At 36.4% G+C, this 24,557-nt stretch overlaps 1 protein-coding gene across 1 annotated transcript; it reads left to right on the top strand.

The window, feature by feature from the left end:
- Positions 1-12,523: 12,523 nt before the first annotated feature.
- LOC117332278 (uncharacterized protein DDB_G0290685-like) lies at positions 12,524-13,027 on the top strand. Its single transcript, XM_033891164.1, has one exon. It carries the CDS (start codon positions 12,524-12,526, stop codon positions 13,025-13,027), a length of 504 nt encoding a protein of 167 aa, XP_033747055.1.
- Positions 13,028-24,557: the final 11,530 nt, after the last annotated feature.

The following is a 24,557-nucleotide window of genomic DNA, read 5'->3' as shown; positions in this document are numbered from 1 at the left end:
ATAGTAATGTCTAACACCAAAGTCTACTTCTCTGTATGTTAGCTGATTAACAAAATGTTAAACACTTTGAAGTTATCTTTGATTTACTGCAGCTATAACTTCAACCAATAAATAAGCACCAAGGTCACTTGCAGTTAAACTATTCGCTGACATCTGAAAAGGCAACGGAATGAAAAGTATTTCAATTAAAATTGTTCATTTAAATGCAGGCTCTGAATATATTTGCATTGAAAAAGGGGAACAATTTGTCTAAAATCGCCGCCGCCAGAATAAGACTATTCCCATTTTGCACGGTTCTTAACCATTTCTTGTGGAAATCAAATACATTAAATCAATATTCAATCATAAATCATGAGTACAGCAAATGTCTTATAAAGACAATTTACTTTTGTCAGGAAGTAATGGATCGATTGTCATGAAATTTGACATGGGTGATCTTTGCGCCATCTTTTGATTTGTTGTAAGAAATACCATGCATTTCGATGCTAATTTTCTCGATATGTAGGCCTTGTGGAGGATACCTACATTAAGCTTACATAAATTGTCTTCTTTGGCATGTGGATTAATCTACATTTGTATTACTATCAACATACATTTACTAATTATGGGCAATAATTCATATAAAATATCGTTCGAAAGTGACATAGATTTATATAACTACACTCGGTCGCAATGAAACGAAAAAAACAAATCGTAGTAAGTAGTTCTGTTTGTGTCGAATGATGCTTTGGCATGATTCTCACATCATTGTAAGTAGAAAGTGTGATAGTCAGTAAATGAAAAGAGAATCAAAATGAATGTATAATTGTATTACTATCAACTTACATTACTAGTATCTAAAATTCTAGAGTGACATAGCTCAGTATGGACAATACTTTATATCAAATATCGTTCAATGATTCTCATATCATTGTAAGTAGAGTGTGATCGTCATTAAATGAAAAGGGAATCAAAATATATCTGTAATGTATGGGCGTTAAGTGTCAGCTGAACCTAACACTAGCGTTGGTGTAAGATTGAATTTATCAATGGTTTATCTATTTCATATTAAAAGCACAAAAATCATTTGATATGAAATTCATTCATAGGGCGGTATATATGATATTAGATAAACACCTGTACACACACATATATAATATTTGCACATGCAAAGGAAAATGACAGGATGCTGGAATTATAACTTAATGTCGCGTTAAGGTACTGACGGAAACGTCCAATACTAAGGTACACGAAAGACATTCCTAACATAATCACAAAATAAAAGTCTAAATTTACAAAAGGGATTCCTCACACTTTTATAATGAAAAGTCTTATTACAGTATTAGCTCTTAAGTGTTACGCCTTGTTTTTCTTTATTCAGAATAATACGTAAACAAATCATCTAATAATTGTTTTTATTTCCATTCACATAAGGTTAATGTTGCCAAATCTGTTATATTATTGTTGTCTGTTATCAAAAATCGTTTACGTATAACTAATGACTTCCACGAAATCTGATAATCTTTATAAAGTTTGACCCATTTGAAATATATTTTGATTATTATTACGATCCCATAATATTTATGTATCATAGACTGGAACATCTGCTATAGTATGTATTTATGATGTCATGATAAAGTTATTTGTACACAGAACGAACTTATTACACACATAATGGTACCTTATTATTCTTTAGCACCAAATCGCGCTCAAAGCCATTTGATAAAATGTTATGATAAGAAACAATAACTCTCCAAACGCACAAGTAGTAATTCTGCATATGGATCCAACGTCTTTATTCGTTCCACCACATGATCCAGTGTTTTCAGATAAATGCATACATTCTTTTGGTCGTATTTGCATGAAAAGACCCTCGCTTACGTAGCCGGAAGCTAGATTTTAAAACTCCACCCATCACGAAAATGATTTAAGCAGAACGCTTAACCTAGTCTACCCTTAGCAAACTAATATGAAAATAATAGTCTGGCTGTGTAATCCAGTAACGTTCAGTCTATATATTGCACATCACGTGACTACGTTATCGGATGGCATTTTAAACGTGGGTGTATCCTAAATGGACTGTTTTTTAATCTGTCACATAATTTGTCCACCAATCCGATTATAAACAAACTAACAGAATGTAAAATTCGGCAATAAACATATAATATATTGTAAAGAATTATATGAATATCACAAACTAATCATGTAATATGTTGTATGTATATCACACATTAAAATGTTATATATTCTATGTACAAAATGTATATTACACATTAAAAATGCTATATATTCTATCTATATCACACAATCACCATGTTATATAGTGTATACATGTATATCATGACTACACCATTAAATATGAATCAAGAAATAGATACAGAAAAATCGAGATTGATATACAAATTCTGCTACATCATAGCCTGCATGGATGTAGATTCTATCACCAACTCCGCATGTACTCTATGTAAGGCGGGACGAGCCTCAGCTTGGTAGTTCCGGAAATCAACACTAGGAGACAATGTACATATATACTGGTTTATCTACATAGAAAATGAGATTGCGAACACATTATCTCTCCCATTAACACACCTTACTTTACAACATCTATTCATATACCAATGTAACTACAGTCTCTTAACACGACAGGGATATCGGAGGATCACAATACCTGTCGAGGCTATAGTGAATAATAGATAGTGGACAGCAGCCACTTCCCGTTGGCGCTGCTGAACGGCCTTCGTTACGAAATTCATACTCAGATCAGCTATTCACCTGTATATGCTTTATACTGTACAACCTTTAACATTTTTGAGTGATATGGTCTAGTGGTTTAGATATCTTCTTAATGTTGTTGATTTAATACATTTGAAACTTGAATGAATAAAATCAATTAATTAATCGAGTTATTTCCAGTAGGTATAATTTGCTTTAAAACACTTTGACATATAAACATTTGTACATTTATATGTGAAGGCAAGATAACAAAGTCATAAAGGCCTTCAACACAATACAAACTCTGTGCATCTCTCGACCTAATACAATGTGTCAACCAATGGCCGAGTATCAACCATGAAACTCATCACCTTTGAACCTCCTGATACCTCATGGTTTCTTTTCAACACTCCATTACATATCGCCCCTACACATCACCTTGAGAGGAATACAAAAGGCGTAGTAGAGCCTTGCCGAAGACGCTAAAGTTGTAGAGGAGCATTAACGGGAATATCAAAGACGTAATGGAGCCTGAACGAAATACCAAAGGTGTAGCGGAGCCTTGCCGGGGAATACCAAAGACGTAGAGGACCATCGACGGGGAATACCAAAGACAAAGAGGGGCCTTTACGGGGAATACCAAAGGTGTCGGGAAGCGTTGCCGGGAATACCAAAGGTGTGTAGTAGCATTGACGAGAATACCAATGACGCAGCGGAGTATAAACGCCGAATAGAAAGACGAAGTGGGCCCTTGACACGAATACCAAAAGTGTAGTGGAACATTGACGGAGATACTAAATGTTTAACGGAGCCGATCTGCTTATACGTATGTAATTAATAATGCATGAGATCATCCATCTATTCATGTACACTGTCTTTGTAACCGTATACGGTTCCTTCATGCGAGACGGAATTGACTCGTAAACTTGACGAACTCGTTCATATTTTAACACCTCGACGTGCCATGTATCTAATGACGGTAACAGAATTACTAGTGACTGCACGCATGGCCTCTGTTTCAGTTCGTAAAAAATGTACCATTTTTTATTAAACTGACATTCGGTGTATCAGCATTAGGAGTCATGTATCGCAGTCTTTTATCGGAGTATTTCGAAACTCACCAAAAACTCTTGCAAATAAAGAGTAGTATTGTACATTATGTACTAAGGTAAAACACGTCTATGACACATTTTATCATCCTAAAGAATAAACAAATCCTAAGATATTCCTGTTATAAAAGTCAATCAACACAGCAGTTATATTACATATCATGCTGACAGTGTTAATATAGGAAGGGTAAATATTTAATTATGTTACACAACATTCATTGTTGTAGTTATTTCTATATCTTTCTATATATATTATCGGAGTCTTTTGAAAAGTACTGTAGTGTGAAAGATTGGCTATTGTATTCTTGGTTTTCTCCTTCCAACATGTCGCTTGACAGGTAATACTAACCTATTAAAGACTTTTTTACATACACATCCTTAAAAAATACAAGGAGAATAAGAGCAGATGTTCCGAAAAGGTAAACGTATTCACTACGACAACCGTCATACAAATCTAGGTCACGACGACAACAGCCATACAAATCTTGGTCACGACGATACTAGTCATACCAATCTACGTCACGACGATACCCGTTATACAAATCTAGGTCACGACGACACCCGTCATACAAATCTAGGCCACGACGACATCCATCATACAAATATAGGTCACGACGACACCCGTCATACAAATCTAGGCCCCGACGACAACCGTTATACAAATCTAGGTCACGACGACACCCGTAATACACATCTAGGCCCCGACGACACCCGTAATACAAATCTAGGTCACGAAGACACCAGTTATACCAATTTAGGTCACGGCGGTACCCGTCATGCAAATCTAGGCCACGACGACACCCGTATACGGTATAATGAATCCTGGTATTCGTTATGTGAATACCCATATTTCAGCTAGAACTTATTAGCGACATATACAGCTAAACTATCTCTTTTGTAATGTAAGTGTTCTGATGTGTTGGAAATTCAGAAGGGCAGTAAATGAATACTATATAATGGGTCAAAATAATGTAAATTTTGAACAGGTAAACATAATCCATTTCTACCATAACATGTGTCATATTGTTTAGTGTTGTTAATGAGAACCACAATAAATGCCTTAAAATTGTCTAAACACGATCAAATCATTTATCAGAAAGGTTATTCTAGCTCAATGTCGTAGGTATAATGTCATTCACTGTTGTCAGTAAAACGTGAAATTTTAAACTAGTATCATAGTACAAAAATGACCATTTTGATTTTGATAGAGATATTTGAAGTGTAGGACATTGGAAGAAATATTTCAACAATAGAATAAGGAGTTTATGTTGTTCATATGCTATCACTAGACATTTATTCAGTTGGGCATTAAAACTGAATTTTTGTGTGTTTTAAAATTCATATTAGTTAGCCAGTGTGTTTTAAAAGTTTTGATGTCATATTAGTTAGCCAGTGTGTTTTAAAAGTCATATTAGTTAGCCAGTGCGTTTTAAAAGTTTTGATGTCATATAATCAAATCTAAGTCCCGACGACAGCCGTCATACAAAGCTAGGCCACGACGACACCCGTCATACATATTATGTTCATGACGACAAAAGTCATAGAAATCTAGGTAACGACGACACCCGTAATACAAATCCAGGTCACGATGATATCTGCCATACAAATCTAGGTCACGACGACACCCGTTATACAAATCTAGGTCACGACGACACTCGTAATACAAATCTAGGCCACGACAGCACTCGTCATACAAATCTAGATCACGAGGATACCCGTAATACAAATCTAGGTCACAAAGACACCCGTAATACAAATCCAGGTCACGACGACACCCGTCATAGAAATCCAGGTAACGACGACACCCGTAATACCAATCCTGTTCATGATGATATCCGTCATACAAATCTAGGTCACGACGACACCCGTCATACAAATATTGGCCACGACGACACCCGTCATACAAATCTAGGTCACGACGATACCCGTATTACAAATCCAGGTCACGATGATACCTTTCATACAATTTTAAGTCACGACGACCCCCGTCATAAAAATCAACGTCTCGTCGACACCTGCAATACCAATCGAAGTTGAGTCACATCCTCAAAATGAGACCTAGGGAATTATAACGGAAAAACGAGGTATATCACCAGAAACATCAGCTATATCAACAGGACCATCAGTTATATCAACAGGACCATCAATTATATCAACAGGACCATCAGTTATATCAACAGGACCATCAGGTATATAAACAGAACCACCAGGTATTTCACAAAACAACAAGGTATATCAACAGAGCCACCAGATATAGCAGCAGAACCCATGGTATAAAAACAGACCCACCAGATATATCAACAGAACCACCAGGTATATCGACAGAACCACCGGGTATATCAACAGAACAAGCAGGTATAGCAACAGAACCACCAGGTATATCAACGGAACTACCAGGTATATCAACGGAACTACCAGGTATATCAACAGAATCACAAGGTATATCAACAAAACCACGAGATATATCAACAAAACCATCAGGTATATCAAATGAACCACAAGTTATACTGAATTCCTGATGTTCGTTATGTGGATACCCACATTTCAGCTAGAACGTATTAGCGACATATCCAGCTAAGTGAGGCATTAAAACTGAATTTTTGTGTGTTTTAAAATTCCTATTAGTTAGACAGTGTGTTTTAAAAGTCATAAAAGTTAGCCTGTGTGTTTTTAAAGAGATGATGTTATATTAGTTAGCCAGTGTGTTTTAAAAGTCATAATAGTTAGCCAGTGTGTTTTTAAAGAAATGATGTCTTATTAGTTAGCCAGTGTGTTTTAAAATTCATGTTAGTTAGCCAATGTGTGTTTACAGAGATGATGTCTTATTAGTTAGCCAGTGTGTTTTAAAATTCATATTAGTTAGCCAGTGTGTTTTAAAAGTCATATTAGTTAGCCAGTGTGTTTTAAAAGTCATATTAGTTAGCCAGTGTGTTTTAAAATTCATATTAGTTAGCCAGTGTGTTTTAAAATTCATATTAGTTAGCCAGTGTGTTTTAAAATTCATATTAGTTAGCCAGTGTGTTTTAAAATTCATATTAGTTAGCCTGTGTGTTTTAAAATTCATATTAGTTAGCCAGTGTGTTTTAAAATTCATATTAGTTAGCCTGTGTTTTAAAATTCATATTAGTTAGCCAGTGTGTTTTAAAATTCATATTAGTTAGCCAGTGTGTTTTAACAGTCATATTAGTTAGCCAGTGTGTTTTAAAATTCATATTAGTTAGCCAGTGTGTTTTAAAATTCATATTAGATAGCCAGTGTGTTTTAAAAGTCATAATAGTTAGCCAGTGTGTTTTAAAATTCATATTAGTTAGCCAGTGTGTTTTAAAAGTCATAATAGTTAGCCAGTGTGTTTTAAAATTCATATTAGTTAGCCAGTGTGTTTTAAAGAGATGATGTCATATTAGTTAGCCAGTGTGTTTTAAAATTCATAATAGTTAGCCTGTGTGTTTTAAAAGTCTTATTAGTTAGCCTGTGTGTTTTAAAAGTCTTATTAGTTAGCCTGTGTGTTTTAAAGAGATGATGTTATATTAGATAGCCAGTGTGTTTTAAAAGTCATAATAGTTAGCCAGTGTGTTTTAAAAGTCATATTAGTTAGCCTGTGTGTTTTAAAGAGATGATGTCATATTAGGTAGCCAGTGTGTTTTAAAAGTCATAATAGTTAGCCTGTGTTTTTTTAAAGAGATGATGTCTTATTAGTTAGCCAGTGTGTTCTAAAAGTTTTGATGTCATATTAGTTAGCAAGTGTGTTTTAAAAGAGTTGATGTCACATTAGTCAGCAAGGCAAACTAGATTAGCCTTAATTTAGTTGACAGGAATCTACCCATGAACCCTCCAGCTGACAGATGGTCACTCAACATGCCCAACTGAAACCTAATAGGAATTTGTATGTTTTATAATTGACCATAGCATTAGGCAGTTGGTGTCAATAGATGTAACTCTAGACAAACATTATAATTGATCTCCGCCTTAACCTTTTTATTGGCCAATTGAATTAAACATTATACTTTTTACTGCTTTTATTAATAATTGTAATATAATTAGTTTTTTTTTAATTGAGAGGAGGACAGTGTAGAAGGAGAGAGGCGAGAGTGGGGGTGCTGGCCTTTTACAAGGACCGATGGACTTAGACCAATTTTGAAATAGTGGACAATTTGAGGAAGAAACTGTCTCCCTATACTGTTTGAATGAAATAACAATTTACCACCAACTATATATATATAAAAGGAGGCTTTCATCAGGGTGTGGCTTATAAGACAACTGTGTAGACACATCCTGACTGACGTTAACCCTATGGTAATATCCATGCAACCCACACACTTATTATCCCTGTAGTGACACAGCAGTTGACGAGTTCCATTGAAACAGTCACGTTTAATAATCTAAGTATTTGGGGTCAGTTTCCACAGTAAGGGTGTTTCAAAACTAGTACACATCGGTGTTTAGATATGAACAAAGTTTTCGACACCAGATTTTTGTTGGTTTCCAAACTTACAATTGTATGGATCACCCATCTGTACTAGCTGAGCGAGCTGAAAATAATATCTCCTACTGAATTTAATTGTACCGTTGACCCTTAAATGTAAGGTTGACTTTGGTTGGCGAAGGAAGTTGAACTAATAAGTGTGGAATAGTCTTTAAACCATGTTGTTGATGACCGATAGATATATGTATTGGGTTGGGTTAGATCGACCCTAATCCTAACACTAACTGCATACTACGGTGGTGTTTGTTTGTAACGATAGGTTTTCATTGGTCAAGTCATAACCTTTACATAAACCTACTTTAAAAAGAATTGATTTTCTTCTACATAGTCATGGGTTCACAAAAGATAGTTATCACATATCGTTATGCAAAGATTCCTGGGAACAACTCTAGGTATATTGAAATGAACAATGTGTTCTTATTTTCATTATTAGAATTAACTCTCCCTGAAACGAAAACCTCTAGAATTAGTGTTGTTTTTCCAAGTGGTATTTTTTAAATCTTTATTGTTGAGCTGGGACTAAGTTGGCAAAAGCGAGATTTTGCGAATGGGCAGGAGTGGTTTTTGTGTAACCATTCATAGATTCGTCTTTTCTCTAACTCGTAGACAATATTCTGTTGTATAACTATCCCCGTTTTGTTTAATATCGACAGTCTAGCACACGTTGGAAGGATGGTACATTTTTAGATATTTCATGTGTTCAGTCTATACATTTCTAGTGATATGTTAATTATTGTGACAAGCATGGCTTTCTTTTGGAGGTTGGTTTTAGTCACAGAACATCTACCATGGAATTTAAAAAATATATGTTGGTTTCTGAATTTCAATAAAGGGAAATATATTTGTTAGGATTATCTGTCTGACGTCCATTAGAGTTCTCCTAACGATTAAGGTACATAAACAAACATCTTTTGGTTGCCTAGAACAAATGATTGCCCCGAATTATGTAAATATCATATAAGATGTAAGTGCGGAAACCTTCTGTGTGATATCACTCTTGACGTTGTATGTTTTAGTTCTTAGATCCAAAATTGCGTCAGAGTAGGGGTGATAGCTTTTTAATTTATATTTGACACAGAGGATCTAGGATATTTCCTAACAGAAAACCGTTTTAATTGATATAACTATATAATCTTAACGCAGACACTTTATTTTACATAGATTATTACGCTAGAGAGAAGTGTTATTTTGTATGTGGGAATATCGACAGGTAGTTATTATCACTACGTTATCAATTTGAATGAATACGTTGGCAGAAAACGTTCATCAATATATCCTTACTAGTATGACAATGAAAACAAAACCATGTGGATAGCTTTTTGTAATTTATTTCTTGAACTTAGGAGTCTTTTCTCTGTAAACTGGACATATTTTCACGTGAGTATCGTAGATGACTGATATATTACCTCTCATACCTTTCACAAAGTCTTTGACATATCAATAATGTAGTTAAAATTGTTTTCTATAAAAAATTGTCAAAATGATTTTACTTTTATTTAACTAGTCCAGTGCAAATATAGTATATAAATATAGTTCGTAATGAAGGAAAGTTTATAATCCCTTTCAGATGAATGACTGCAATCGTTTGTAACATATTTGTGAATTAATTAATTTTACAAAATAAAATAGTTTGAAATCACTGTGTTTTGTTTGTGTGTTTCTTAATAGAACACTTAAATGAACCTGCACAAAAATATTCAAAGACGTTTCCGCGAAGTCGAACGTTATATGATACTAATGAATGTTAAATTCAGTGATCGGTCCTTTCCAGGACTTCGTAAGTATGCTATTATTGTTTATTTATCCAAGACATCATGCATTTCAACAATACTTTGGAAACCGACTTGAGTGCTGAACAATGTGTGCATTTCACGTGTGTATTAGTATTTTTGTCAACGAAAATATTCGAACCGAGTGACTCCGGGCTACTCTGTACGATGTACAGTATTTGGATGATCCATGCTTATCTAAGCATTACGGACGGGGATCAGTTTTCGTTCGCCATGATCAACGCGATATGGCCTAATGATAAACAGCATATAATACTTACAGCATAGTATCTTAAAAAGAGCGGAAAAAAAGAAAATGAAAATGGGAAGGAGAGTGGAAGAGAGCGAAAAAGAAGGTTATTTATAGGAAACGGGAATTCATTATAAATTTACCATTACCAAATTCTATTCCATACGACTCAAATCCAAGAGGGCACCCATCTCACCCAGTTGCATTTATGTTAACTGCCGGCAAATCCATAAAACCTGTCCATGTTGATGTTTTTGATAAATCCAGACGACAAAAAAAAAAAAAAAAAATTAAATAAATAAAGAGAAGTGAAAGAATTAAATAAATAAATAAACGAAAAATAAAAAAAAAAGTTTGGATGCAAGTGATAATTAAAGTAGTCCGAGGTCAAAGGCCAGATGTAAGCAAATTAGAATGTCGAGGTCAGAAACGACCAATCAGAGGATTTGAAAGTGGTTACACTCCGGGATGTGTAAACAAAAAAGAATAACACATTGCTATCATGTGGCATATCGATTGAGAAACTGGCGATGTTATGGCATCAATACGTTTTAATTATCCCCCTTGTTTAAGTTTTAAAAGGCATAACTTTTGTCTTTGATACAGTTTCACCCTTTCGTAATTTTGATGACGCCATATTCCCGGATTCCACAGCAGGTTTCTCTCCATGATCATCCGGGAGCCGTGTGATGTTGGCAGATTTCATGTCACTTTGAAAGCATGACTCCTGCGTGACACCTCTGAGTCTTTGTGAGGTAATCACGTGCTGGTGATGACGAGAACGATATCTGTTGTAGTTAAAGAAGTCATTGAAATTTGATGACGTCACTGCAACAGGCATTGCAATTAACATTATTCCAAATATAGCACATACCCCTCCGAACAAAAACCCAAGGGGCGTTGACGGGGCGTAATCACCATACCCAACGGTGGTCATTGTTATAAAAGCCCACCAGACAGCTACAAGTATACTGCTGAACGTTTTGACATGGAACTCACATACATAAAGGATCGTAGCAAACATTACCGCAAAACTAACAAATGATAAAAACAAAAGACACAACTCTCGTGAGCTCGAGCGAATTGACAACATCAGAATCCGCATCCCGGAATTGTTAACGACAAAACGAAAAATGCGGAATACACGGAATAGGCAGAGCAGATACACAAAGATGTAACTCATTTTACGTTTTCCATTGTCATCGAAAGTCACCGTAAAGTAGTCCATGTATAAAGCGATCCACACGCCGATGCATGACAATATCTCCGAAATGTTAAGAAAACTCCGGAGAAAATATGCTTTTTTCGGGCATGAAAGTATTCTCAGAACCAGTTCAAAGGTGAGAATCAAGTTGGTGACAGCGTTTGTTAGCGCTAGCCAATCCTTAGGTCGACTGCCCAATATGACTTTAGGGACAATTGTGACGTTACCCTGATCCATTACGTTTATGTACATGATGTTCAGCGGGAAGTAATTCCGGAATAAGGTCTCACTCTCTAATAAGAAAGTCAGTAGTGACGCCAAGACTGTCAGTATCATCACAATCCTCCAGACCTAAAAAAAATAAACAATTAAATTCGATAGATTTAAGGCTGTATGCTACATTACTATCATATAAAGATACGGCAGCCAATAGAAGCAGTACATGTAGATTAATAGTGATGACAATATATTGAAGACCCGATCAAAACATGTATGAATAGAACCCAGCAACGACCTCCAATTTTACCAATGTATTGATGTGTTATCTTGTAATAGAAGAAAAAACCTTCATAGACCATGTCGATATGATATAACATGTTAACTTGAAGTAAAAGACACAATAGACTGTTCAACATTAGCTGCGTACCTCGATGTTCATCTACATATATATACTTTGTATTTTGTTCTCTGTTATTGGGGTCACGCTAACAGCAAAGCACCAGAGACGTAGGAATGCTCCTACACATTATCTAAAACTGACGAATTATCATTAACAATACACTTTCTATCATTAACAATACACTTTCCATCATTAACAATACACTTTCTATCATTAGCAATACACGTTCTATCATGAACAATACACTTTCTATCATTAACAATACACTTTCTATCATTAACAATACACTTTCTATCATGAACAATACACTTTCCATCATTAACAATACACTTTCTATAATAAACAATACACTTTCTACCATTAACAATACACTTTCTACCGTTAACAATACACTTTCCATGCAGAACAAGACACGGCGAGCAGTAACAAGACACTGCAGCAAAACAAGACACGGGCCAGCAGGAACAAGACACGGGCGAGAAGTAAACAATACACGTGCGACAGGAACAAGACACGGCGAGCAGAACAAGACACGGTCCAGTCAGGAACAAGACACGGGGAGCAAAAACAAGACACGTGCCAGCAGGAAAAAGACACGGGCCAGCAGGGACAAGACACGGGCGAGCAGAAACAAGACACGGGCGAGCAGGAACAAGACACGGGCCAGCAGGAACAAGACACGGGCAGCAGAAACAAGACACGGGTCCAGCAGGAAACAAGACACGGGCGAGCAGAAACAAGACACGGTCCAGCAGGAACAAGACACGGGCGAGCAGGAACAAGACACGGGCGAGCAGGAACAAGACACGGGCGACAGAAAACAAGACACGTGTCCAGCAGAACAAGACACGGGCAGCAGAAACAAGACACGGGCACAGGAACAAGACACGGTGCAGCATTAACAATACACTTTCTATCATTAACAATACACTTTCCATCATTAACAATACACTTTCCATCATTTACAATACACTTTCTATCATTAACAATACACTTTCCATCATTAACAATACACTTTCTATCATAAACAATACACTTTCCATCATTAACAATACACTTTCTATCATTAACAATACACTTTCTATCATTAACAATACACTTTCCATCATTAACAATACACTTTCCATCATTAACAATACACTTTCTATAATAAACAATACACTTTCTATCATGAACAATACACTTTCTATAATAAACAATACACTTTCTATCATTAACAATACACTTTCTACCATTAACAATACACTTTCTATCATTAACAATACACTTTCCATCATTAACAATACACTTTCTATCATAAACAATACACTTTCCATCATTAACAATACACTTTCCATCATTAACAATACACTTTCCATCATGAACAATACACTTTCCATCATGAACAATATACTTTCCATCATTAACAATACACGGGCTATCAGGTACAATACACTGGGCGAGCAGAAACAAGACACGGGCGAGCAGGAACAAGACACGGGCCAGCAGGAACAAGAGACGGGCCAGCAGGAACAAGACACGGGCCAGCAGGAACAAGACACGGGCGAGCAGGGACAAGACACGGGCGAGCAGAAACAAGACACGGGCCAGCAGGAACAAGACACGGGCCAGCAGGAACCAGGAACAAGACACGGGCGAGCAGGAACAAGACACGGGCCAGCAGGAACCAGGAACAAGACACGGGCCAGCAGGAACAAGACACGGGCCAGCAGGAACAAGACACGGGCGAGCAGGAACAAGACACGGGCGAGCAGAAACAAGACACTGGGCCAGCAGGAACAAGACACGGGCCAGCAGGAACCAGGAACAAGACACGGGCGAGCAGGAACAAGACACGGGCCAGCATGGAACCAGGAACAAGACACGGGCCAGCAGGAACAAGACACGGGCCAGCAGGAACAAGACACGGGCGAGCAGGAACAAGACACGGGCCAGCAGGAACCAGGAACAAGACACGGGCCAGCAGGAACAAGACACGGGCGAGCAGGAACAAGACACGGGCCAGCAGGAACAAGACACGGGCGACCAGGAACAAGACACGGGCGAGCAGGAACAAGACACGGGCGAGCAGGAACAAGACACGGGCCAGCAGGAACAAGACACGGGCCAGCAGGAACAAGACACGGGCCAGCAGGAACAAGGCACGGGCGACCAGGAACAAGACACGGGCGAGCAGGAACAAGACACGGCCAGCAGGAACAAGACACGGGCCAGCAGGAACCAGACACGGGCGAGCAGGAACAAGACACAGGCCAGCAGGAACAAGACAAGGGCCAGCAGGAACAAGACACGGGCGAGCAGGAACAAGACACGGGCCAGCAGGAACAAGACACGGGCCAGCAGGAACGAGACACGGGCGAGCAGGAACAAGACACGGGCCAGCAGGAACAATACACGGTGCAGCAGGAACCAGGAACAAGGACACGGGCCAGCAGGAACAAGACACGGGCCAGCAGGAACAAGACACGGGCGAGCAGAAACAAGACACGGGCCAGCAGTAACAAGACACGGGCCAGCAGTAACAAGACACTGGCCAGCATGAACAATACACTGGCCAGCAGAACAATAGACTGGCCATCATGAACAAGACACGGGCTAGCAGGGACAAGACACGGGCGAGCAGAAACAAGACACGGGCGAGCAGGAACAAGACACGGGCCAGCAGGAACAAGAGACGGGCCAGCAGGAACAAGACACGGGCCAGCAGGAACAAGACACGGGCGAGCAGGGACAAGACACGGGCGAGCAGAAACAAGACACGGCCAGCAGGAACAAGACACGGGCCAGCAGGAACCAGGAACAAGACACGGGCGAGCAGGAACAAGACACGGGCCAGCAGGAACCAGGAACAAGACACGGGCCAGCAGGAACAAGACACGGGCCAGCAGGAACAAGACACGGGCGAGCAGGAACAAGACACGGGCGAGCAGAAACAAGACACGGGCCAGCAGGAACAAGACACGGGCCAGCAGGAACCAGGAACAAGACACGGGCGAGCAGGAACCAAGACACGGGCCAGCAGGAACCAGGAACAAGACACGGGCCAGCAGGAACAAGACACGGGCCAGCAGTAACAAGACACGGGCGAGCAGGAACAAGACACGGGCCAGCAGGTAACCAGGAACAAGACACGGGCCAGCAGGAACAAGACACGGGCGAGCAGGAACAAGACACGGGCCAGCAGGAACAAGACACGGGCGACCAGGAACAAGACACGGGCGAGCAGGAACAAGACACGGGCGAGCAGGAACAAGACACGGGCCAGCAGGAACAAGACACGGGCCAGCAGGAACAAGACACGGGCCAGCAGGAACAAGGCACGGGCGACCAGGAACAAGACACGGGCGAGCAGGAACTAAGACACGGGCCAGCAGGAACAAGACACGGGCCAGCAGGAACCAGACACGGGCGATCAGGAACAATACACAGGCCAGCAGGAACAAGACAATGTCCATCATTAACAATACACTTTCTATCATTAACAATACACTTTCCATCATTAACAATACACTTTCCATCATTAACGATACACTTTCTATCATTAACAATACACTTTCCATCATTAACAATACACTTTCCATCATTAACCATTAACAATACACTTTCCATCATTAACAATACACTTTCTATCATTAACAATACACTTTCCATCATTAACAATACACTTTCTAAATGATGTTCTGGCAAAAACGTGTATATCAATGTACATGGACGACAAGTCCGGAAGTTTCTGATATTTAATCGGCCTTTTAAAAGTCTGATATGGGCCGACTAACATCAGAGCTCTTGCCATAGTAAAAACGGAGGGATCTCGGGTCGGCACTTCAAAGTATGTTTTCAACTATTCAATACCGTAGATGTGAGTGTTTGAATAGTCTTATACAAACATTACACTGATCTGCCTATCCTAGGGCTGGTTGGCCTTCTTCTTCATTTTTACCACGAGTTCTCTTGTTGGTCTGTCCATATCAGATTCTCAAAAGGCCGATAAAACATCGGAAACCTTTGGATGAATGTATAGCTATAGTCACACAAGATCGTACGATTTCTGAATCGTGCGATTGGGGGCGATTTGACCGAGTTATGACCGATCGGCAATGTTTGTTGCGATGTCTTTTCGCGATCGCATAATGCGATTGGTCCTACGACTGGTGGTAGGTCATCGTACGATTGGTGGTGCGCCTGGTCGCGCAATGACTTACGATTGGAGAAGATTGATCGCAAGATCAATCGTAGGCAATCGAAGGCAATCGAAAGCAATCGTAGGCAATCGTGCGATGAGTGGTGCGATGAGTGACCAATCGCACGATCAGTCGTGGCAACCTGCGACTGCTCGCACGATCAGTCGTGGCAATCTGCGACTGCTTGCACGATCAGTCGTAACCAATCGCAGACAGTCGATCGATCATATAAAAAGGTTTGTACCATTTTAGCATCAGTTGTGACCTCGCAGTACAGACGAATACATCAATAATATAATAATAATAGTAATCGAACCGCCTCTCAATCCAGGGACGCACCCAGTACTGTCGCCTTCTCGCTCGTCGTTGGTTTCGACGCCGTAGAAGAGCTGCGGCAGCCACTGCACCCAGTTGTTGTTGCTGATGCTGCAGTAACAACATTGCTTGTATATCCGCCATTTTGTTACCTGTACCCAGGAAAGTTTTTTACGAGGTAAAGACTGGTGGTGCGACCGAATGTAAGGTCGTGCAAACACTCGGGACAGGTCGTGACTGATCGTACGACCAATTGTGAGGTCGTACGATCGATGGTACCACCAATCGTAGAGTGGCACGACCAGTAGCACGACCAATTTGCGACTACTTGGCCCGCGATCATGCACGACTGGTCCTGCGTTCATGTGCGACTGGTGGTACGACCGTTCTGCGACCACTTGCGATTTAGAATCGCAGGTCAGAAGTTTTGAACATGATCATCGACCTTGCTGCGACTGATTTTGCGCGTGCGATCACCCACGACCACTGCGACTAGTCGTGCGCTCATGCTACGATTTCCCTGCGATTCCGATTTTCTTCGGTCGCAACTAGGTCGTAACCTGGTCGTAGGTCCGGTGTGACTGGGGCTATGACTTGAGTGTTCCTCCCAACACCCAGCCAAGTTTAAATTCGATTACACAGCGTTTGTTTTCAATATTCATGGCGATATGAATGGAAACCGGTTCAATGCTACAACATGAAATCCAAGAGATCTCTAATAAATAATAAATTGGCCAGCTAACATGTAGCTCAGACAGACAGCTACTTCCGATTCTCTGGTATCGTACAATCAGCATATTGCTATACCAAGGACTGGGTATCGTTTCACAAAGCATCGTAACTAACGAACGTTCGTAAATATTTACGAAAAAGTTACGCAAAATTTACGAAGTTTGTAAGTGCGTTTCACAAAGGTGTTCGTAACTTTTTTCGTATCTTACATCAAAATCGTACGTTCTCCCGGTAAAAATATACCACTCTCTAACTTGGAGGTAAAAAGGGACGGCACTTTTGAGCTGAAAATTGTAAGCCGGTCCTTTTCCCGAGTCACGTACACAGACTAGGAACTTTATTTTGTTCTATCAAAACAACCGTATTATTGATAGAAGATCTTTTTTTTTTTATTAAGTTCCAATTTATTATTGTTTATCATGCGTTGAAACAAACAGTAACAACGCAATTTTCACAGATTTTGTTCAATGTCCAGCGATACACCTAATGTTCTTAAAATAGGCTAACTATTGGCACAGTCTACGAATATGCGTACAATTAGTTTCATGACAATGTGTATTTTGCCGGCATCCCCCCTCGACATTCAAAACCCGGTTTCACTTCGAAACAATCGCTCACAAGGCATTATCGTTCTCTTATGCTAATTTGTGTTTGAGTACGACACCATTTTCTGTTCAAAAGGCCATGCTTGCGCACAATTTTAAAATGTTTTCGTAAGTTACGACAGGGTGGATATGGCATAAAGTTAAGCAAGGTTTTTACGTAACTTACAAACGTTCGTAAGTTACGAAGTGTTTGTGAAACGCTTAGTAATTCGTAAATGTGACTTACGCAAAATTCGTAAGTTACGAAGCTTTGTGAAACGATACCCAGAGCTATAAGCATGTTGTACTGATAATATTTCCGAAAATGACTTTCATATTTCAATTAGGTCAAGATAAGTTTTATTGTATAAGATGATTTACATAATTATATGTTGATGCCTTCGACTTTGATAACGTAAAAATGGTTTGGTGTATGTAACCAATATCACTATATAAAGAGGTTGTTCAACTCGTTAGTAAACCAACCAAGAGACTAATATCTCCATGTCTGGAAAATGCCGGCGGATTCTAACTTCTCATCCCCTTCATTTTGGATGTCAGAATAAATAATATAAAGTACATGATGTATGTGTACCATATCGTTTACGTATATCACAAATACTGTGTAAAGTGTACAAAGTTATGTTTAAAATACTGTATGAAGTGTATACAGTTATGTTTAAAATATTATGTTAAGTGCACACAGTTATGTTTAAAATACTGTGTAAAGTGAGTACAGTTATGTTTAAAATACTGTGTGAAGTATACAAAGTTATGTTTGAAATATTGTGTAAAGTGTACACAGTTATCATTAAAATACTGTGTAAAGTGTATACAGTTATGTTTAAAATACTGTGTAAAGTGTAAACAGTTATGTTTAAAATACTGTGTAAAGTGTACACAGTTATGTTTAAAATATTGTGTGAAGTGTACAAAGTTATGTTTAAAATATTGTGTAAAGTGTACACAGTTATCATTAAAATACTGTGTAAAGTGTGTACAGTTATGTTTAAAATATTGTGTAACGTGTAAAGTTATAACAAAACTACTGTGTAAAGTGTAAACAGTTATGTTTGAAATACTGTGTAAAGTGTACACGGTTATGCGTAAAGTAATGTGAAAAGTGTATACAGTTATGATTAAAATACTGTGTTAAGTGTACACAGTTATGTTTAAAATATTGTGTAAAGTGTACAAAGTTATGTTTAAAATATTGTGTAAAGTGTACACAGTTATGATTAAAATACTGTGTAAAGTGTGTACAGTTATGTTTAAAATATTGTGTGAAGTGTACAAAGTTATGTTTAAAATATTGTGTAAAGTGTACAAAGTTATGTTTAAAATACTGTGTAAAGTGTGTACAGTTATGTTTGAAATATTGTGTAAAGTGTATACAGTTATGTTTGAAATATTGTGTAAAGTGTATACAGTTATGTTTAAAATACTGTGTAAAGTGTAAACAGTTATGTTTGAAATATTGTGTAAAGTGTATACAGTTATGTTTAAAATACTGTGTAAAGTGTACACAGTTATGTTTAAAATACTGTGTAAATTGTATACAGTTATGTTTGAAATATTGTGTAAAGTGTATACAGTTATGTTTAAAATACTGTGTAAAGTGTACACAGTTATGTTTAAAATACTGTGTAAAGTGTAAACAGTTATGTTTGAAATACTGTGTAAAGTGTATACAGTTATGTTTAAAATACTGTGTAAAGTGTAAACAGTTATTTTGACAATACTGTGTAAAGTGTATACAGTTATGTTTAAAATATTGTGTAAAGTGTATACAGTTTTTATGTTAAAGATACTGTGTAAAGTGTACACAGTTATGTTTTAAATATTGTGTATAGTGTAAACGAAACTACTGTGTCAAGTGTATACAGTTATTTTTAAAATATCGTGTAAAGTGTATATAGTTATATTGAAAATACTGTGTAATGTGTGTACAGTTATGTTTGAAAAACTGTGTAAAGTGTACACAGTTATGCTTGAAAATTTTATCAATATATACAGTTATATTTAAAATAATGTGTAAAGTGTGTACAGTTATGTTTGAAACATTGTGTAAAGTATACACAGTTATGTTTGAAATATTGTGTAAAGTGTAAACAGTTTTGTTTAAAATAATATGTAAAGTGTACACAGTTATGATTAAAATACTGTGTAAAGTGTACACAGTTTTGTTTAAAATACTGTGTAAAGTGTATACAGTTATATTTGAAAACTGTGTAAAATATATACAGTTATGTTTAAAATAATGTGTAAATATACATACAGTTATGTGTAAAGTAATTTGTAAAGTATATATAGTTATATTGAAAATACTGTGTAATGTGTGTACAGTTATGTTTGAAATAATGTGTAAAGTGTATACAGTTATGTTAAAAATACTGTGTAAAGTGTATACAGTTATGTTAAAAATACTGTGTAAAGTGTAAACAGTTATGTTTGAAATAATGTGTAAAGTGTATACAGTTATGTTAAAAATACTGTGTAAAGTGTATACAGTTATGTTAAAAATACTGTGTAAAGTGTATACAGTTATGTTTGAAATAATATGTAAAGTGTATACAGTTATGTTTAAAATACTGTGTAAAGTGTATACAGTTATGTTTGAAAATTGTGTAAATATATACAGTTATGTTTACAATAATGTGTAAATATTTACTGTTATGTGTAAAGTAATGTGTAAAGTGTATAGAGTTATGTTTGATTTGAAATAATATGTAAAGTGTATACAGTTATGTTTAAAATAATGTGTAAAGTGTATACAGTTATGTTAAAAATACTGTGTAAAGTGTATACAGTTATGTTAAAAATACTGTGTAAAGTGTATACAGTTATGTTTGAAATAATATGTAAAGTGTATACAGTTATGTTTAAAATACTGTGTAAAGTGTATACAGTTATGTTTGAAAATTGTGTAAATATATACAGTTATGTTTACAATAATGTGTAAATATTTACTGTTATGTGTAAAGTAATGTGTAAAGTGTACACAGTTATGTTTAAAATACTGTGTAAAGTGTATACAGTTATGTTGAAAATACTGTGTAAAGTGTACACAGTTATGTTTAACATACTGTGTAAAGTGTAAACAGTTATGTTTAAAATAGAGTGTAAAGTGTATACAGTTATGTTTAAAATACTGTGTAAAGTGTATACAGTTATGTTGAAAATACTGTGTAAAGTGTACACAGTTATGTTTAACATACTGTGTAAAGTGTAAACAGTTATGTTTAAAATATTGTGTAAAGTGTATACAGTTATGTTAAACATATTGTGTAATGTGTACACAGTTATGTTTTAAATATTGTGTATAGTGTAAACGATACTACTGTGTAAAGTGTATACAGTTATTTTTAAAATATCGTGTAAAGTGTATATAGTTATATTGAAAATACTGTGTAATGTGTGTACAGTTATGTTTGAAAAACTGTGTAAAGTGTACACAGTTATGCTTGAAAATTTTATCAATATATACAGTTATGTTTAAAATAATGTGTAAAGTGTGTACAGTTATGTTTGAAACATTGTGTAAAGTATACACAGTTATGTTTGAAATATTGTGTAAAGTGTAAACAGTTTTGTTTAAAATAATATGTAAAGTGTAAACAGTTATGATTAAAATACTGTGTAAAGTGTATACAGTTATATTTAAAAACTGTGTAAAATATATACAGTTATGTTTAAAATAATGTGTAAATATACATACAGTTATGTGTAAAGTAATTTGTAAAGTATATATAGTTATATTGAAAATACTGTGTAATGTGTGTACAGTTATGTTTGAAATACTGTGTAAAGTGTATACAGTTATGTTAAAAATACTGTGTAAAGTGTATACAGTTATGTTTGAAATAATATGTAAAGTGTATACAGTTATGTTTAAAATACTGTGTAAAGTGTATACAGTTATGTTTGAAAATTGTGTAAATATATACAGTTATGTTTACAATAATGTGTAAATATTTACTGTTATGTGTAAAGTAATGTGTAAAGTGTATAGAGTTATGTTTGAAATAATATGTAAAGTGTATACAGTTATGTTTAAAATAGAGTGTAAAGTGTATACAGTTATGTTTAAAATACTGTGTAAAGTGTATACAGTTATGTTGAAAATACTGTGTAAAGTGTACACAGTTATGTTTAACATACTGTGTAAAGTGTAAACAGTTATGTTTAAAATATTGTGTAAAGTGTATACAGTTATGTTAAACATATTGTGTAATGTGTACACAGTTATGATTAAAATACTGTGTAAAGTGTACAAAGTTATGTTTAAAATTTTGTGTAAAGTGTAAACAGTTATGTTTGAAATATTGTGTAAAGTGTATACAGTTATGTTTGAAATATTTTGTAAAATATACATACAGTTATGTTTAAAAGACTGTGTAAAGTGTACACAGTTATGTTGAAAATAGTGTGTAAAGTGCATATAGCTATGTTTTAAATACTGTGTCAAATGTTTAGAGTTATTTCGAAAATATTGTTTAAAGTGTATACCATTTTGTTGAACTTGTTTGGTTAAGTGTATAAGTTTTGTTGAACTTAGTAAGTAAAGTGTATACAGTACAGTATACTACGTTAACAGCATACAGTCAAAATGCCATGTGGAGTACACAGGTTTTTTGTATCAATAATTACAAAACATATATTCTACATGTACATGACGCTTCTGACACAGTAAACAATGACGAACCTTTTGGATATTTTTTTCTATTGTGCACATGAATACCAAGATGGGGGATGATTTTTTCTCTCACCCTGGACAGGGATATCCGCAGTTTTGCCGGGGTGAGATTTTCTTATCTCACCCTAGGGAAAAGACAAGCTACACGTGCTCTTAGAACGTGCTCTTGTTCTCGATAGGGTGACGTCACTATGACCTGAGACAGGGGGATCTCAACCCAAAAAGTCTGTGTATAAAGATCACCTGATTTGGTTAGCAGTACCGCCTACTTCTCTCCCATGATCGGACCCCAAATCAATATCATTTCACGAAACGCCAATATCTGATGGTGTCTGCCTTCAGGGAATTAAACTATTTATATGGTATGCATCTTATACTGCCGTTGTAGATTGTGATGAACAATCCATAGCGCTGTCTCATGAAAATAATACATAATGAATGCGAAAGGTGACAATGGACTCTATAGAATTTAACTCAACCCTAACGTTTTCTAACGAAGTATACATGATTTAAGTATGAGTAGGAAGTGTTCAAGCCAAAGATACGTGTATGGTATTTGCTAATTAACGAGTAAATAAGACTATGGATATGTACATTTATGTGTATCACAAAGAGCATTCAGAGATGTTTGGGCGAACTGCCTTCGACGAATTGTTAATAGTACTTCAAAATATCGATTTATATATGTACACGCATTTTTATATTGGAACATGTTTAAAAATAAACAGAACTTTGACGGTGAGTATTGATGGTCGATTGGGTGAACAATTATTTTCCGGTTTATCTATATATTGCATTCAGTAGGTAAACTTTTTAAGATGACCAGAACACCTTGAATAGTCGTCAGTAAAGCGAAATATTCACATGAGTTATCAATACCTCCATGGTTATACATTACCCTAACCAAACAGGACGAGTGTCGTCACCCTCACACGTAGTTAATTAGTATTAAACAACGTAAAATGACAGAATACGTTCAATAAAGACGTACACAAGTCTCGAAATTCTATGAGCCAGGGCTTGATACAAAACAGATATAGATTGTTCCATACAATGTGGCACGTTTATTGTACTACCTCAGGACATTCTGTATTCTAATGCTCATCAGAATTAAGTTGTTTTTTTCATAATGAAAAATAACAGATATTATTTGTATTGAAGTATTGTGTTGCTGAGGACTTCCAATGTATTAAGTATGGGCGAATCACAAGATTTCGTGTCGAGAAGATTAAACATGATGTAACAAAACAGTACTTTTGTTCGTATGTGATTATAGCGAAACCTGAAGCCTTGAAACATGTCTATAACATTTACATAGTGTCAGAACAAGCCATCTTCTATTGTAAACCGGGATATAAATAAATGTAAGCTGTATATATACGGATGTTTGTACAAGTAGGCGAGGATCAATAGATGTCGATGAAGATCTTAATCATCAACAATACTGAAAAAGTATCCGATATCAACCATGGCATAAATCACCAATATTTCTCTTAATCTTGAAGTTTACATTGTTACCGCTTACAATGTACAGACTAATAATATTACTCTTTATCTGGAAATGTTCATATTTACCGCTTACAATGTACAAACAAATAATACTACTCTTTATCTGGATTTTTTTTTATATTTAACGCTTACAATATACAAACAAATAATACTACTCTTTATCTGGAAATGTTCATATTTACCGCTTACAATGTACAAACAAATAATACTACTCTTTATCTGGATTTGTTTTATATTTACCGCTTACAATGTACAAACAAATACTACTAACATTGCTGAAGCAAATGACAGTTTTCCTAGAATATAAAAGCTGATAATTCAAGATATTCTTTATCTTTAAAAACCAAAACTATCAAACCCACTTCGTTGAAAGCTGAGCATGGTAATGGCACTTGCTATATTTAGATTCCTATAA

This window comes from Pecten maximus, chromosome 8 (assembly GCF_902652985.1).
Source record: "Pecten maximus chromosome 8, xPecMax1.1, whole genome shotgun sequence".
NCBI lineage: Eukaryota > Metazoa > Mollusca > Bivalvia > Pectinida > Pectinidae > Pecten > Pecten maximus.
Note: the sequence above shows the minus strand (reverse complement) of the source record. Positions and strands in the feature narration are given on the sequence as shown.